General features: G+C 38.3%; 1 protein-coding gene across 4 annotated transcripts in view; it reads right to left on the reverse strand.

The window, feature by feature from the left end:
* Positions 1–18,580, reverse strand: part of SVR1 (pseudouridine synthase family protein) — an 80,727-nt gene that overhangs the window by 35,697 nt on the left and 26,450 nt on the right. For all 4 annotated transcript variants that reach the window (XM_077364681.1, XM_077364682.1, XM_077364683.1 and 1 more), the window contains exons 3-6: positions 10,140–10,240; positions 9,922–9,994; positions 9,610–9,703; positions 9,450–9,498 (exon numbers count right to left, since the gene is read on the reverse strand). In XM_077364681.1, coding sequence (XP_077220796.1) covers positions 9,450–9,498; positions 9,610–9,703; positions 9,922–9,994; positions 10,140–10,240 — 317 coding nt within the window. The remainder of the gene's footprint in view (positions 1–9,449; positions 9,499–9,609; positions 9,704–9,921; positions 9,995–10,139; positions 10,241–18,580) is intronic.

Raw genomic sequence — 18,580 nt, forward strand, 5'->3', positions numbered from 1 at the left:
ATCAGAGCTGCATGAAAGCAAAAGCCCTGTAACCACTAACAGGCAAGCAGATCATGTACAGTTGTGACCATGAGGAGAAAATGGCTGGAGGATTGGCAGTGTTTACACTGCCAATACCAAAATTTTGGTTGGCGGAAAAGATGCAAAATTTGCAAACAAGCTATAGTAAAACGGAGTGTGGAGGGGAGGACCAAACAAGGGGTAGATAGTAATGATGGGAACTGGTTTTGCTCTCCCTGCAAGTATCATAACTTTAAGTGGTGGGATAACTGCCGCTGGTGTCAATGGAATAGGAGCCCTTCTAAATGGGTATCCCGGCCTAGCCCTTGTCTGGAGGTGGGCTGTTCTGAGGACGATCGATGGCCGGACACTGGTACTATCTCTTCTCATGGGGTTGGAGGGATTTCGACCTTGTCCATTTCGGGTAGGGAAGTGGAAGTTCGAATGGATACCCTAAAAGCTTGTCTGATAGGAAAAAAGAAAAATCTTAATGGCTCGTTAAAAGACCTCTGGTTATGGACACAAAAATTATGGGACATTCCATTTTTACAATGCCCATGTATTCTGGCGGAAGATGAGCTCCTCTTTATGTTTGAATCAGAACAGCAGGCCTCTAAGATCCTCACTAAAGGTCCTGAAGCTCTGGGATCCCAATTGTGCTCTCTTGCACCTTGGAATCGGGAGTTCCTTCAAGGCAAGGAAGCCCTTTGGGTAAAATTTTACGAAACCCATTACACGCTTGGACCATATCTACTGTTAAAGCTATAGGGAGCATTTTTGGTAGGGTCTTAGAAATAAAGATGGAAGGAAATAATCAGCACTGCATGAGCTTCGTCTCAGCCAAAATTTTAGCGCCCCAAAGAAATTTTTCAGGTTCTTTTGTTAAGATCAAGATTCTGAACCAGACTTATCCCATTAGGATCAAAATCCCCGGAAAAAATGAGTGTACACCCAATTTTGAGCCCTCTAGTTCATTGGATTGGCGCTTGTCAGAAATTCTATCCGCTGGCTTGGGCATCTCAGTGGCTCCGGTTGGGGATCCATTGGCGGGAAAAAGTTTTCCCGATGCTCCCTTGGGCCCCAGCCTGATTTCAAAATTCAAATCTTACCAATCAAATTTTCCTAGCCCTCGGTCCAAGACTAGAATTGAGAAAGGTTCTGGGAAATGTGTGATGGGACATAGGATCAGGCGAAAAGCTAGCCTGTCAAGGGTGGAGCTTGAACCAAATGCCCCTCCTACCCCTAGGCAGAAAGTAAAGTGGCTAGCAGATAAAAACGCTGGCAACTCTTCAAGAGTTAGGAACATTTATTCTGGCGAGAGCTTTCTTGGTTTAAAACTCAAGGCTAGAATGGTAAAATCAATTGAAAGGCTGATAAGCAGCTTGGACAAATCATCCGAGACCACTTTAGTAGGGGTAAGGGACAAATTTTCCCATTTGCCCTCAGTAGGTTTTGCTTTGGGATAAACCACTGGGCGTTTTTCCTTAGTCTCTAGTCGATATTGGCCTTTTGGGTATAGATCCCCTTTATTACTTACAGCAAATGTGAGGACTTCGAGATAAAGTTGTTCTGGTGGAGCTTCTTATTTATTTTCATTAGAGATAGGGCTTTGGGGAGTGGGCCACATTAACTTTATTGCTAAAATAGTTTTTATCCCCTTATCGAGATGCAGAAAGTTCTAAGGTCTTGGAGCTGGCATTTTAGGGCATCACTAATTCAGTTCTTTTAAGAGCAGTAAGAAGTCCAAAGGAGCACTCGGTATTTGGGCGTTTCCTCTTCTTTCTGGGAGATCAAATCATAATCCAGGAATGGACAATCAAGACAATACTGGTGGGTCTTCCTCTGGTTCAGACGGGTGGAGCAGGTGGATATGCACGGAAATTGTAATTTTAGAAAACATCCTCACGAGAATGAAGTCTATGACTTACGATGAGGAGAGGGCCTCCACTATTGACCCAACCCACAAAGAAATAGCAGCAGAACTCCTCAAGAAACAGTGGAAAATTTTTAAACTAGACGCTCAGGATTGCCCCTTCACATTGTATAATCTATGTGGGACTGGCGAGGTCAAAGAGACCCACTCACCGTTATTTATACACCCCTTCTTCAAACTACTTGTAGCTGAAGAAAGAGCTGAGAGGAGAATGAATTGGGAAGCTAATAAGGTGGTTGGCATTCGATTAGTGGAAGAAAGAATTGCTAAAAGAAAACACCCTAGTTGCTTGGATCGAATTCCGGAGGAACTTCTCATTGAAATGCTGGATTTCCAAATCCAGCACATTTTGGAGGAATTGGAAAAGTACTCTCATCGGTATGTTGTTTAAAGATGAGACGCTGCTGTAGTTTTTCTAGTAAGAGGAGGGAGGCTTCCATAGTTTTTGGTACAGTTAGATGCTTAGGTTTTGGGGGATTGAAATGTAATGACGGAGATTCGGAGGAAGTTTTAGTAGTGTTTATTTTCTTAGCATAGGGTAGCTTCTATTTTAGTTGCTTTTAATGGCCTAGGAGTATAATCCTGGCCAGTATTATTTGATCCTATGTAATGCAAGTCGGGACCACTGGTCCCTAATGTATCTTCATAGTGTCAATAAAATTGTCATCTTTCAAAAAAAAAATGATTTGTGGACACAGATTTGTTTGCCAAGTTTTGACACAGATACAAGGTATCTGACATGCAAACCCCTAGAAATCTAGAAATAATGGCACACTTACACGTACATACATATAAAGTTATTGACACTTCTAGCAGTACACTTCAAAGTGCCTAAAAGAGTGTCGACACGTGTGGACACGGGTGTCATGTCGGACACAACACAACACGTGTGTCTACAATAAATTCAAAGTGTCAGCCAAATCATAGATATCCACCATGATCCAACTCTAATTCATCCATCAACCAAGGTTTTAAAATTCAGTTTCAGACATCAGCGAAAAAGAAACATTTCAGTTTCAGCACGAAATTTCAGTTGAGATCTTGTAAAATCAGAGAAACATTTTGCTACAAAATCCTGGCTGGGATTCAGGTAATACTCTTCACCACTAGTTTTTCTTCTCATTTTGTCATTTTTTTAGAAATATATTCAAGGAATCTCGCTGCTCTTCTCCACCATGATCCAACTTCTTTTCATTTTCACCACTATCGGAATGTCTGTTGAAATGTCAACATTTCACATTTCGAAAGAAACTTTGCTTTATTTATCTGAAAAGTGGAATTTTTAGCAAATTTCAACTGAAACATTTGTTAGATTGATATAGAGATGGAGATTAAGAAGAAGTTTAGAGAGAGAGAATGTGGAAGAAAGAGAGAATCGTTAGTCTTATCTCTCCCTCCACGATTTTATTACATTTATATGAGTATACACATAAAAGACAATAATGACCCTATGTGTCTAACACTCCCCCTCAAGCTGGAATGTATATATCATATATCATCAGGTACTTGAAGGGTACTCTGGGGAAAGACTATGCTTCAAGAAAAATGGTCACGAACGAATAGAAGGGTTTACTGATGCAGATTGGGCAGGAACTTTATGAGACAGGAAATCTACAACTAGCTACTGCACCTTCGTTGGAGTATACATGAGTATACACATAAAAGACAATAATGACCCTATGTGTCTAACACTCCCCCTCAAGCTGGAATGTATATATCATATATCATCAGGTACTTGAAGGGTACTCTGGGGAAAGACTATGCTTCAAGAAAAATGGTCACGAACGAATAGAAGGGTTTACTGATGCAGATTGGGCAGGAACTTTATGAGACAGGAAATCTACAACTAGCTACTGCACCTTCGTTGGAGGTGATATGGTATCTTGGAGAACCAAGAAGCAAGACACTGTGTCCAAATCCAGTGCATAAGCAGAATACAGGGCTATGTCTTATACTAGTGGAGAAGTTATGCTCTTTCTATCTGAGATTGATCTTTCATCTTCAAATCCAGCACGATTATAATGTGATAACAAGTCAGCAATTTATATTGCCACTAATCTAGTCTTTCATGAGAGAACCAAACACATTGAGGTGGACTGCCACGATCAGCAGATCAACTTGCTGATGTATTCACTAAGCCATTAGGGCTAGCCATGTTAAAGGATGCTTGTAACAAGCTTGGAATGTATGATATATACATTCCAGCTTGAGGGGGAGTGTTGGACTATGGTTGTTGGTAGGGGTGTTCATTATTCGGTTAAAACCGAATAACCAAACCGAACCGAATTGGTTCGGTCGGTTCGGTTCGGTTTTTTCCCTTTTCGGTTCAGTTTCGGTTTTTTTTTTTTTTTTGGCAATTCGGTTATTCGGTTTCGGTTTCGGTTATCTCAAAAAAAAATCGGTTAACCGAAATTATGATAAAAATCATTATTTTTTCAAAAAAAGGTGTGATATGGGCACTCCAAAGGATGATCATGTTAAAGTATAAAAGATAAATAACGCCTTTCTCCAACAGCTTAAGCTACTGGAGAAGTTGGTAAGTTAACATGGTATCAAAGCCAAAGGTCTCGAGTTCAAACCTCCCGGATAGCGAAAATCCACATGCAATGGTCAACCCAAAGTGGGACCACATGTGCCACGTGTTTGCCAAGTGGGCCACACGTGCGGGGGAGTGTTAGAGTATAAAAGATAAATAACGCCTTTCTCCAACAGCTTAAGCTATTGGAGAAGTTGGTAAGTTAACAGATCAAAACCATCCATTTGATTGATCACAACTTAATTAGGTTGTGCTCAAAAAATCATTTCGATTGGATGATCCTAGCCCTCCGATCGAAACCAAGATTCAGCTTTTTCCCCTCTTTTTCTCCCACTATTCGGTTATAACCGAATAACCGAATTTTTAATCGGTAATCGGTTTGGTTTCGGTTATTTCGGTTCGGTTATAACCGAATAACTACCCCTAGTTGTTGGCACCCCATGGGTGGCAGCCATGTTCGACTCATGTGTGGCAGCCCATGTGTGGCAGCCATGTTTGACCCATGTGTGGCAGCCATCTTCTCATTAACTCTCTCTCTTCTACACCATGTAACTATCGAACACCTAAGAAATTAATTGATCCTCTTGCGAGTTGGGCTGAGGTTCCTTGGAAGAGAAAAGGAAGGATTTTGTGGAACGTAGCCTTACTAGCTACTATCTGGGTAATTTGGAAGGAGAGAAATGCAAGAGTTTTTTACGGGATTGCTAAGGGTCCTTTTACTTATTCATCAAAGTGCTTGCATTGTCGATAGCTTGGGTTAAGGCTATCTTATGCTTCAAATTTGTATCTGGCTATGACTTATGGGAAGTGTGGAGAGAAGTGTGCCTAAGTATGGAGAATAAGCAAAAAGTTTTCCAAGAGTAGGCTCGTCCTGAGCTAGGGTTTTTTGAAACTTAATTTTGATGGGTCAAGTTTGGGGAACCCTGGACCTGTAAACATTGGAAGAGTTTTGAGGAATGACCGTGGTGAGGTCATTTGGGCCTTCGCGGGGCCAATCACGTGATGGATTCTTTGGAGGCTGAAGTGTGCGTAGTTCATCAAGGCATCAAGCTACTTGCTAATGGCCGGTTAAATAATGTGGTGATTGAGGGAGATTCACTCAATGTCATTCGTTGGCTCAATGGGTCGGCTTCTCCCCCTTGGAGATTGTAACGACCCCTATTTTCTTTTATTTTTCTTTACCTATATTGATATTGACACCCTAATTAAATCACTAAAGCATATAGATAATGACACCCTTTTTGAAACACTAAAACATATTGATATTGACACCCTCTTGGAAATAATTAAACACATTGATAAAGACACCCTTGTGGAGATTGGCGGGACCAAATTAAAAATCTTAACTTAAGGAGGAAAGGGAAGAGAAAAAAAATATAATATATATGTGGCCTTCCCCCCTCCACGAGCGCGCGCGCGCGTGCGAGAGAGAGAGAGAGAGAGAGAGAGAGAAAAGAAGAAAACGAAGAGAAGAAAACGAAGAGAAGAAAAGGAAAGGGAAAAGAGAACGGAAAAGAGAGAGAAAAGTGCCTTAAATCTCGTTTTTCTTATTTAGAGTATAGTAATTGATGTTTTAAGCTTGTTTAGGTTAATGTAATTAGGGTTTTGAGTTGATTTCATATTTTTAATAATAAAAAAGGGGTAGTTTTAATGTCATTTAATAAAATTTGTCCCCTAGAAAAGATGTAATGTATTATATAGGTGAAATTTGGATAGGTTTCCACCCTAAAAATTTAAAGAACATTGTTTTGTGATCTTTAAAACCTAAATAGAGTCCCTTAATTATTTTTAAGATGAGAGAGCAATTGAGGAGAAGATGAGAGAGCACCGCTTAAGATGGTTTGGACATATCCAACGTAGGCCTTTGGATGCTCCGGTGAGAAGAGGCGACTCGTACCAAATTGATAGAGTAAAAAGAGGTAGGGGCAGACCGAAAACAACTTGGGTAGAAACAGTGAGGAAAGACTTGATAGCTAGGAACATAACAGAGAACATGACCTTGGATAGGATAGAATGGAAGAAAATGATCCACTTAGAAGAACCCAACTAGAGCCAGGATTAGAGGCGAATAAATTACTTTCACATTCTTCATGAATGTTTTTCTAAAGGATTCTTTAGCCGACCCCAACTAGTTTGGGACAAAGGCTTTGTTGGGTTGAGTTGAGTTGAGTTGAATTTTTCTGAAAATTCAGCGCATAAATAGGGCTGTTTTTCCATAATTTTGGGGTAGTTTCAAACTAAGGTTTATATAATTGATTATGTGTGATGTTTATGAAATTATAAAAAAGTTATTAACTAATTCAGAGTTTATTTTGGTGAAAAATCAGAAACTAAAATTGTATTAGAGGGCTGTTTTCTCAAGGAATATTATCGTGCTTGATTCGTACTTTGGTAATATTAAATTGTAATTATTACAAATAAATTTCGTGGGTTTTAAAGGTGATTTAAGGTACTGATTTTTATGAAATCAGCGAGTTAAATCACTAATAAAAAGCCCTTATATGTTGTAGTTACAGAAATTTAAAGTCTTAATTATGTAGTATGACTTTTTAAGAAGGGGTATATTATAAGAGAGAACATTTCCTACACACTTGTGTAGGTAAGTTACCTACACACTAGCTTAAAATACAGTGGGGGCCCACATTGTTTGGGTGATCCAAACCATTTATTTGAATGATCCTCACATAGATAGGGTGTCCACAAAAAATCAGATCCATAGGATCATCCTAACCATTCAAACTATGGAGGCAAAAAATGGACTAATTTGTGAAGGTTTATACACGTCCATTTTACCTCCACAAATCGTAGGGTTGGGATGATCCTATGGATCTGATTTTTTGTGGACACCCTATCTATATGAGGACCATTCAAATGAATTGTTTGGATCACCCAAACAATGTGGGCCCCCACTTTATTTTAAGCTAGTGTGTAGGTAACTTACCTACACAAGTGTGTAGGAAATGTTCTCTCATATTATAATTATGTAATTTATAAATGTTATGGTAGAATTTTAATAAAATCAACACTAAAGGGTATAAAAACAATTGTTTTTAGTTTAAAACGTGAATGGCGATATTGTTACGAATGACGAAAATTTCCCTAAGTTGGGTAATCTTGTGTTTAGGGAGTCGAAGTGAGTTCGATTTAGGATAGGACTTAATGGGAGAAAACAATAGGTTAAAGAAACTTGAATCGACTAAGATAACTAATTAATACATGTAATATGTGATATTTCATGGCACCTTCAGATTAATACTTAGAGCCTTCTCACATCGTTCCTTACACTCACGAAAATCAAGGCAAGTTATGGTTGACTCAAATGATAACAGTTCTTTTAATGAATTTGTTATTATAATTTTGTTCTCTATTTATTTATTAAGCTCATATCTATCGTTTTCCCTATGATTTATGAATTTTAGACATCACTGTTTAGGATCTTTTTATTTTTAAGCCATATGTATATACTTGATGTTTTTGTATGGTACTCTTTATATATATATATATATATATATATATATATATATATATATATATAGACACACACACAAAGTATATAAATATATATAAAGACCTTGATCCATAACGGTATGTGATGTATGTTGCCTCGTATATACATATCATGCTTTAGATTGAGACATCTTTTACACATGATATAACATTTTAGTTTAGTTACCAATATTTGTATCCTTCGATATCTTGGCATGTTACGTTGTTTTCTATTCCATATTCTATTGATACTCTTGTTGCCTATGCTTGTGACCTTTGGTTATTCTTCACATTCTCCTATTGAGGTACTCATGTGTCTATCCTCGTTTTTATTGGCCTCTCTGGCTTGTTATATTTAGATCATTATTGTAATACAATTTCATTATAGTTCTTTAATTATACGAGTCTTCTATAAACTTGTGCAGCTTGCGTGACCCAGTTGTCCCACAGTTCTTGTGGATGCCGATGATGGAGCCTTTGCGAATGAACAAGTTTGAACAATAACTTTAGGATGGGGGAATGAGCAATCACAGGTTTTGGGAATGACAATGTTGTCATATCCAAGAGTTTGAGTTCTTTTAGCCTTTGAGCATTAGTGGGAGTTTTATTTCGTTTTTATTTCAGTTGATGGACAGTTATTAGTTGATTGGTAAAGGATGTAATAGATTTCATTTTAATCGGAATAAGATTGCTCATTTATGTTCTTCTCTTTAGACTATCTCATGTATTGTTTTAAAGAAGAAGAAAAATTCATGTAGTTTTTATTTGTCTTTCCTCGTAGCGACCCGATGCGGTTTTGGGCGTTACAGAGATTTGATCATCTCTTCGACGAAATGCTCGATTGGATGGGATCCTCATCGTTTCTATTAAGGCATATTCGTAGGTCTCTGCTAATTCGATAGCAGATACTCTAGTCAGAGATGGTGTTACTGTGGAGGATTTGGCACTTTACGATTCTCTACCTCCTTGATGCCTTGCTCCTAGCATTTTCTTGTGTTTTCCATCGTTTTTTGTCTTCCGTTGTTCCTTTTTTTCCCTGTATTTTGACCATCTCGGTCTTCCTTTTAATGAAATTGGCTATCGCTAAAAAAAAAAAAATGAACACTCTAGTTGTATTTTGGGTCTTAGAAATGAAGAAAACAGAATTTGACTTCTTTCTATTGCAAAATGCATCTCTGATGTTGAAAATTAAAATTTAGAATAATTTTACTAGTAGACAATAGCAGAAGATGACCCCATAACAATATGGTTATCCTATAATAGGGATATCATATCATGATTCTATGTACAATATGCAGTCATCAATCAAAACTTTGAACATTCGGGATTATATACTCCAATGTTAACTGCAGGATGCAACAATTTCCAGAACCACTAATCTACACCAACACTTTGCGAGCTTCAAAGCATATTTGATTCCCGCATTATTTTTTTCTGATCACAAAACAATAGCTGTTTTTATGAGATAAGGAACTCAGAAAGATTGAATCTTACTCCTTTGACAGTTTAGACGAAGGATGTGCAAGTCTTTGAGCAAAATCTCCTGATAGAAATAGAATTGGCATCAGAGCTTCTCCTTGAACTAAAGGTCAAAAATTTTTAAAACAAAAAACTAGATTGATGTCGGAAATTAGTGCATTTTGTGTATACATACCATCATTCGTAACAATAATCAACCCAATGGTGGCAACATCAAGACGGCCAACAGTAAATAACCGTGGCTTTGGTAATCCAGGATTTATTCTATTCTGAAAGTACAACTTAATGATGTTACCATTTTGGTAGGTGTAATATGAATTATAAAGCAAATATATAATTATAAACCATAAGCTAGAATGACTTGGAACTTTTTCAAAATGTTATTAAATTTATAAATAGTGAAGAAGTTTGTAAACCAACTAAATGTTCATGAAGAATAATAAAGTTCGTAAATCAACTGTCAAATTAAGGTTGTAAGCTGCTATACCCAACTCTTCCAATATTCATCAAATAAGGAGATCACGGACTTGGACTCCTTGTCCCCACTCGAGCAAATGTACCTGTGCTTTCACAATGACATTAACTGCTCCATCTACACAGCATATATAAAGCTCAAAGCTAAGGAAATGCCATTGATAGGAAAAAGAACAGACAAAGTAGAGTACAAGTTTAAAACGCAAGTATGTGATGAGAAAGACAACAAACCCTTTTGGCTTATTAAGGGCAAAATATAACTTCGGAGGCAGCTTCTTGGAGAGGCGGTTCCCATTAACATAGATTATATCCTTGATAAGGTCAACTCGAGTCTGCATATCACCATCAGAAAAAGTATTCTTCCAATATTAAAATTTGGTCCATGAATTTGAAGAATATTCTACCTAGAGTATTTTTCTATCATGCAAAAAAAAAAATATTCTACCTAGAGTATTAAGGAAATATAATAAAAATGTTATGCAAGTACGAGTATCCTATTAGCAAGGATTGTAGCTAATATGTGAATGAATAACCTTTATTAACAAATCTGATGCAATTAAAATGCCAACATGATAAATGCACTGAAAACAAGGTTTAAAATTTCGGCCCAAATACTGAAATTACCGAAATTTCTGTAATTTCGACCGAAATTTAGGGGAAAAAAAGTAAATTTCAGGAAAAACAATTACATTATCCTGAAATTTTGGATTCTCGCCAAAATTTGGATTCTGGTAGTTTCGGAGCCATTCCCAACCGAAATCCGAAATTTCAGTATTTCGGCCAAAATTTAAAACCATGATTGAAACAAAGAACACAGCAACACATAAAAAAGTTCAAATTAAAGGTATATAATGTTAATCTATGACTGAAATAACCTTCATTAACACATCTAATGCAGTGAATCCATTGAAAGTAAAAACCGAACAGATAATTAACAGGCATCAAATTAAGGAATATATTTCTTTGTTAATCCATAAAAAGAGTGCTACAAAAATCTTTAAAAAAAAGTTATGTGCATGCATAGTTTGATGCAATGAATTTCAATAACCAAGAGAAAATATTCTTGCCAAAAAATAAAAATGAAAGGACAATTTTTCATTGCTTCCATCTGGCTAAATGGGATATTAAAAGCATGGCGATCATCACTATGGTCATTTCTATAAGATTTCATAAGTCCATTGCTGCTATCATCATGCCACCAAACAGTGTGTTTGGGAAGGAAGATGGATCTTGGATGAACATCTTGTAATAAATGGCTGCTTGGATTCAACACAGAAAAGATGAGGAGCTGCTTGGATTCAACACATAAGTGATAAAGAGAGAATACTGTGCAATATTGACATGTGTTAGAAGGTGTATATGTGCCTAAGGGCACTTTGGTCTTTGTACTCTTTCTCCTCTTTATATAAATACATAGTGAACGGGAGCTATTCCCTAACTCAAATCTTTTCTTTCATTCTCCCTCTTCTTTCTTCTCTCAACATGGTATCAAAGCCCTAACATTTTGATACCCTAGGGGCCACCATTTTCACACTCTTCCTCCTTCCCTGGCCCTCACCTCCACTAACCCTAGCCTTAACCCAAAACCCTACACTCCACTCTAATATCTCACCTCTCAGCCACCCTAGCTCCTTGCCTCCCAGTCCTCCACTCTCGCCTCTCAACTCTCAGCGCCCCCCACCCCCTCTCCCAACTCCCTCGCCAGCCCCTAAACCCCACACCCCAGCCACCAATTCGGTTCTGTTATTCGGTTATAACCGAATAATGAACACCCCTATCCTCTGTCCTTGGTAGCAAATCTCCTTTCTCCATCTTACATCCTCAGCGCGATCCCTTTACCCTCACTCCTCGGGTCTTTGGTTGTGTTTGCTTTGTCCACAACCTCTCCCCTTGCCTCAATAAATTGGATCCTTGAGTGAAGAGATGTGTCTTTTTGGGGTACTCTCGTACCCAAAAGGGTTTTCGATGTTATAGCCCTCAATTGCGCCACTCATTTGTTTCCGCCCATGCCACCTTCTTTGAGTCTGTCTCCTTTACTGCACCCACTGAAAGTAGTAACATTGTGCCCCACTCTCAAGTTCCTCCCCCTCTTCCTGTTATACCTGACACTATTTGTTAGAGAATTTGTGGGTATTGTTGGTGATAGAAAACAGAAACTGTTGCTTCAAGGCGTGATATCACTTTCCTTAAGACAATATTCGCCCCCACCAGTAATGTGCAAAGGGGATCCGCGAATTGCTTCCAAGATACAATGAAGCCTAGTAAGGAAGCCCTACTAATGTTTGATGATGCCTCGCACTAGCGGAATCAAACCCGAAATGCCCTTCCGAAATTTCAAGCCTTAAAGAAATTTCAAGATACTTTTTCTGCAGAAGAACAGTATCTAGAACAGTAAATAAAAGGAAAAACAGTATGTAGAAATACTTGGGGATCAGATAGGAGTGTAGAAGAGAGTTTAAAGTCTGTCAGAATTGCTAATTCGTTTATGTCATGAAATGACAGAATTCTGCACATTTTATAGACCACCTGGTGTCTTTTCTGTGTGAAAAACACCTCTACAGGGCACCTTTCCAGAAGTTTGAAATCTGACCGTTAGATCGCATCCATTTGATATTGAACGGTCCTGATCGATCCTAGAGGTGACTGTTGGTTTGAGTAAAAACCTCTCTCCAACTCCATCATCGTTAGATCAACTATCTATGGTGCGGATCGCACCCCCTTGGCTCTTGGCCGTTGGGGGAAGGGACACAACCCATTTGATCACACTCCTTGACCGTTGGAGTACTGGGCCCGCTGGGCCGACCGTTAGGCTCAAGTCGAAGCCCAACCCAACCGAACCATTCGGCACTGGGCTTGATGGGCCTACAAACCATTCGGCCCACCCATCCGACCGGTCCACCTTCATCTTCATCCATCGGTCCAGATCAAATCTGGAAAAATTAAAGGCTCCAATCGCTCCTCGCGACGTTGGGTACGTGCGAAGTGCAAAGTGCGCCTAAAAAAGAGCCAATAAAGCGCCACTATGAGCCCTATAGCCCATTGCCCACGCCGCGAGCGCGTGTGCGCGTACGCGTGTGCGAACGGTGCGTGTGCGAACGGTGCGTGGCACCGTCCCGCGGGTCCAACCATGGGTTCAACCCAATGTGCAAACAAACAAGTAGTAGAGAAGTGTAATGCTTTATAAGCCCTTCTCTTTCCTTTCTCTCATTCGGTACGGGACTATCTTTTCAACTACACTTCTACATCCTTTTGTAAAAAGCAAATCTTTCCAAGAAAACATTTTCTTTTTCCCCAATGCTATTGAGAAAACATTTTCCAAAGACATTAAAACATGGCAAAATATAAGATTTTGAAAATCCAAAATCACTAACAATCCCCCACCATTTTCAAAATCAAAGAAAATTTTCTTATCAAGCTTGGAAATCTTATGCATAGATGAAGTTATCTCTCGATTTGAACATTCACTTAGACACATCAAAGTTAACCAGAATTGCATAGTAGATGTATCTTTGAACTAGCTATTCTATTTGGTTGACCGGACACGTCTCACACACAAGATTTCTCCTCTTTAGGCAATTCCAAAAAAAACCGACACATGTACTGGCCTTGTGTCTATATCTTGGTTTCATGAGCGCTCTAGAGACTAGCCAGGTCTCATAAGAAGCGGCACCACTCCCACACTCACATAGGTAGGCTTATCAAGAGTGCCCCTGCAACTAAAACACTCCAACACTATGTTATAAGCCTATTAAGAGTTTAAATACTCAGCCTTCTCCTTTTAAACATTACAGGTACCAAGCACTTTACCTTGGGATGGAAAATAATACAGATTATAGGGCTTGCAATCACTCCATATGATGTACTTGGACTCATTAAACTCAAGACTTGATGTTTATTCAAGTGTTGAGTTGAGGTTCCATCATTGGTGACTATTGGTTAATGGTTTTAACCTCATCCTAATGATGTTTTACACACCAGATCTCTTACAAGAGCTTTAGTGAATTGATCAACCAAATTTTGGCTCGATCTTACATAATCAATAGTTACTACTCCATTAGTAAGTAACTCTCTTATAGTACTATGTCTAAGTCCTATATGTCTCGACTTACCATTATAAACATGATTATATGCCCTTGATAGTGTGGCCTAACTATCACAATGAACATAAATCGATGGCATTGGTTTAGGCCATAACGGAATTTCCAATAACAAATTTTGAAGTCATTTCGCCTCTTTACAGCATGCTGCCAGAGCTATAAACTCTACTTTCATAGTTGAAGTTGTTATGCATGTCTGTTTCTTAGAGGCCCAGGAGACTGCTCCTCTACCAAGGGTGAAAATCCACCCACTAGTTGATAAATGGTCTATACGCTCAGTTATCCAACTAGCATCAGTGTATCCTTCTACTACAATTGGATACCCACTATAACATAAACCATAGTCTATAGTTTTCTTTAAGTATTTTAAAACTCTATAGACTGCATTCCAATGAGAAAAACTAGGATTACTGGTAAACCTACTAAATTTACCTACAGCAAATGTTATGTCTGGCCTAATACAAGTCATAGCATACATAAGACTACCAATTACACTAGCATACCCTAGTTGAGAAATAGTCCTACCAGTATTAAAATACAATTTCATATTTGGGTCAAAAGGTGTTGAAATGGGTGAACATTCAAAATGGTAAACTTTTTTAGAACTTTCTCAATATAATGTGATTGGGTTAGAATAAGACCATTATCCTGTCTTATGATTCTAATACCCAAAATCACATCAGCTTCACCCATATCTTTCATATCAAAGTTTTGAGAAAGAAATGATTTAGTACTTTGAATGCTTTCAATATCGGTACTAAAAATTAACATGTCATCAACATATAAACAAATAACAACACATTTGCCACCCTTAAAATAACTGTATACACATTTATCTGACTCATGTATCCGTTAACCATTTGGCACTAAGACTTTATCAAATCTTTCATGCCATTGTTTAGGGGCCTGCTTAAGGCCATACAAAGATTTGATTAGCTTACATACTTTATGCTCTTGGCCTGGCAGAATAAATCCTTCAGGTTGTTCCATATACACTTCTTCATCAAGTTCGTCATTTAAGAATGCGGTGTTAACATCCATCTGGTGAATGTGAAGTTTGTATATGGAAGCAAGAGCAATCAACACTATAATGATAGATATCCTAGCAACTGGTGCATATGTGTCAAAGTAATCAATACCGGGTTTTTGAGTAAACCCTTTGGCAACTAACCTTGCCTTAAACTTTTCTATGGTCCCATCTACTTTGATCTTCTTCTTGAAGATCCATTTCCATCCTATAGGTTTAGACCCAGGTGATAGATCAACCAAAATCCAAGTTTTATTACCCATGATAGAATCCATTTCATCATTAATGGCTTCTTTCCCAAAAGCAGCATCTTGTGACTTTATGGCTTCTTCATAGGTTTGAGGGTCACTTTCTATGCTTAAGTTTAACAAGACAGAACCTTGGAGTTTTTCTCTTGTCCCTTCTACCAGGTAGGTTACAAAGTCAGGGCCAAAACTCATATCCCTTCTATCTCTGGAACTTTTTATTTTACTAGGTTGTACATTAGGTTCACCAACTTCTGTTTGTGAATCTAAAGGTTGTTCCACAGAAGTTATAGGTTCAATTTCTTTAGGAATTGAAGTGAACCTACTTTCATAGAAAATGGCATCTCTAGACTCAATTATGGTATGCACGTCTATGAAATCATTACATTCTATAACTAAGAACCTATAGGCTTTACTGTGACTAGCATATCCCAAAAAGATACACTCAATACCCTTTTCACCTAATTTACTTAATTTAGGTTTCGGGACTTTAACTATAGCCCTACAACCCCAAACTTTAAGGTAACTTAAGTTTGGTTTCCTTTTCTTCCACAATTCATAAAGGGTTATATTAGATTCCTTACTAGGTACCCTATTCAAAATGTGACAAGCCGTAAGTAAGGCTTCACCCCAAAAACTCTTATTTAAACCAAAATTAATAAGCATAGCATTAATCATTTCAGTAAGTGTCCTATTCTTCCTTTCTGCTACACCATTTTGTTGTGGTGTATAAGGAGCAGAAGTTTCATGAACAATGCTTGCTGATTCACAGAAATGAGGAAAGTGATATTCACCACCTCTATCTGATCTGAGACACTTAATGCTTGTTTCACATTGGTTTTCGACTTCTGTTTTATAAATATTAATTTTTTCTAAAACCTCATCTTTATGACTAAGTAGATATACATAACAGTACTTAGAATAATCATCAATAAATGTAACAAAGTACTTTTTACCTCCCTTTGTTGGAACACTATGTATGTCACATACATCACTATGTATTAAATCTAACAAATTAGAAGTTCTATCTACTTTAGGAAATGACTTATGCTCTGTTTGGATGCCGGGTTTTTTTTTTTTCCTAGGATTTATGTGGGTAAAGGTAGGAGACAAAAGAGGGGACAAGCATTAATTAGAGAAAGATATTATGATGAGTGGAGAGAGAGGGTAGAGAGAGAAAGAGAGAACACCCTTTTCAAGACAAGATTTTGCTGATGTCAGCAAGAAAAAGCTTATGTGACCACTAAACCTTTACACACATAAATCCTGGGAACAAAAAAAACCCAGCAACCAAACAGAGCATTAGTGATTATCTTGGTTTGCATGCATATTTTACATCTATCTACTAAGTCATTTTCATATTTAGGAATTAAGGCTAACTTAACCATATCATTCATTCTCCTAGTATTTACATGTCTTAAACGATTACGCCATAAAGATAAAGAAGAATCCAAAACATAAGCAAAGACATTCACTTTATTGATATTAAGTTTAAACATCCCTTCATAGATACATCCCTTCCCAACAAAAGTACCCCCAATAGAAAGAATGAACTTGTCAAATTCAAATACAAGTTTGAAGCCATTCTTGTAAAAAATGCTTCCAGATACTAAGTTCTTTCTAACTTCTGGTACATGATAGACATCGGTTAGAGTAAGTCGCTTGCCGGATGTGAACTCAAGTTCCACCTTGCCCTTCCCTTTGACTTTTGTTGTCGACGAATTTCCCATGTATAACACGCTTCCATCTTCAACTATTTCATAAGTTGAAAACAGATTCCTGTCTTTACAGACATGCCTCGTCGCACCAAAGTCAATCCACCAATCATTGCCATCTTCAAGGACATTTGCCTCATAAATCATGGCCACAAACTTATCTTTGTCTGTTGGTGCACCCGACTTCTTATCCTTAAGAAGCCGACACTCACTCTTGTAATGGCCAGGTTTGCCACAGTTGAAACAAGCACCCTTCCTTTTCTTATTCTTATTAGTCTTCTTTTCAGGGTGTTTGTTTCTCTTCCGATTGCCTTTTCCTTGTTGGTTCGGATTCTTAATATTTTCCACCAAATGGATCTTAGAGGATACAGGTTCATCTTCTTTCTTGTCTCTGATTCTTGACTCTTCCTCAATCCTGAGGCATTGAGTCAAGTCTTCAAGAGACATTTCCTCTTTCTTGTGTTTCAGACTTTTCCTAAAGTCTTTCTAAGATGGTGGAAGTTTGTCAATCATTGAAGGGACTATGAAGGAATCATCAAGTAGAATCCCTTGCAAATGAATTTGACTCACAATATGTTGAATTTCATGCAAGTTGCCTATGACAGACTTGTCATCTACCATATGAAAATTTAAAAACCGACTCACAGTGAATTTCTTACTATTGGCGTCTTCTGCCACGTTCTTCGCTTCCAGTGCATTCCAAATCTCGATGGCCGATCCCATGCTTTGATAAATATCGAACAGTGTATCTGACATAGCGTTGAGGATGTGCCATTTGCAAATGTAGTCATCTTGTTCTCACTTCATCATTGCACGAGCCTGCGCCATAGTCTCATTCTCAGTTGGTACTGGCTTTGGAGTTGTCAGAACACGAGCCACTTTGAGCAAGTCAGAATGAAATGCAACTTCTTCTGCCAGCGCTTGAAATTTCTTTTGTCGAAACGTTCGAGTTTGACAAAGTCTTGGGTCATTTGACGAACCGAATAAAGTGCCATTAAAACAACAGTAGGAATCTTGTCTTAAGATTGTTAGAGAATTTGTGGGTATTGTTGGTGATAGAAAACAGAAACTGTTGCTTCAAGGCGTGATATCACTTTCCTTAAGACAAGATTCGCCCCCACCGGTAGTGTGCAAAGGGGATCCGTGAATTGCCTCCAAGATACAATGAATCCTAGTAGGGAAGCCCTACTAATGTTTGATTACGCCTCGCACTAGCGGAATCAAACCTGAAATGCCCTTCCGAAATTTCAAGCCTGAGAGAAATTTCTAGATGTTGTTTTTGCAGAAGAACAGTATCTAGAACAGTAAATAAAAGGAAAAACAGTATGTAGAAATACTTGGGGATCAGATAGGAGTGTAGAAGAGAGTTTAAAGTCTGTCAGAATTGCTAGTTCGTTTCTGTCATGAAATGACAGAATTCTGCACATTTTATAGACCAAACAGATCTCCGGCGTCCGGCTGCCGGCGACGGTTGCCTCACCGGAAAAGGTGACAGACGCTGATCCCGATACATGCAACCCTTCCAGGGAGCCGTTGGTGGGCCCTGATTTGAATTTTGAATCACCCAAGCCTTCCGCCACCAACTCGC

The sequence above is a fragment of the Tasmannia lanceolata genome, unplaced genomic scaffold, assembly GCF_043159265.1.
Source record: "Tasmannia lanceolata isolate RefF3 unplaced genomic scaffold, GAP_Taslan_0.1 ptg000020l, whole genome shotgun sequence".
Lineage (NCBI taxonomy): Eukaryota > Viridiplantae > Streptophyta > Magnoliopsida > Canellales > Winteraceae > Tasmannia > Tasmannia lanceolata.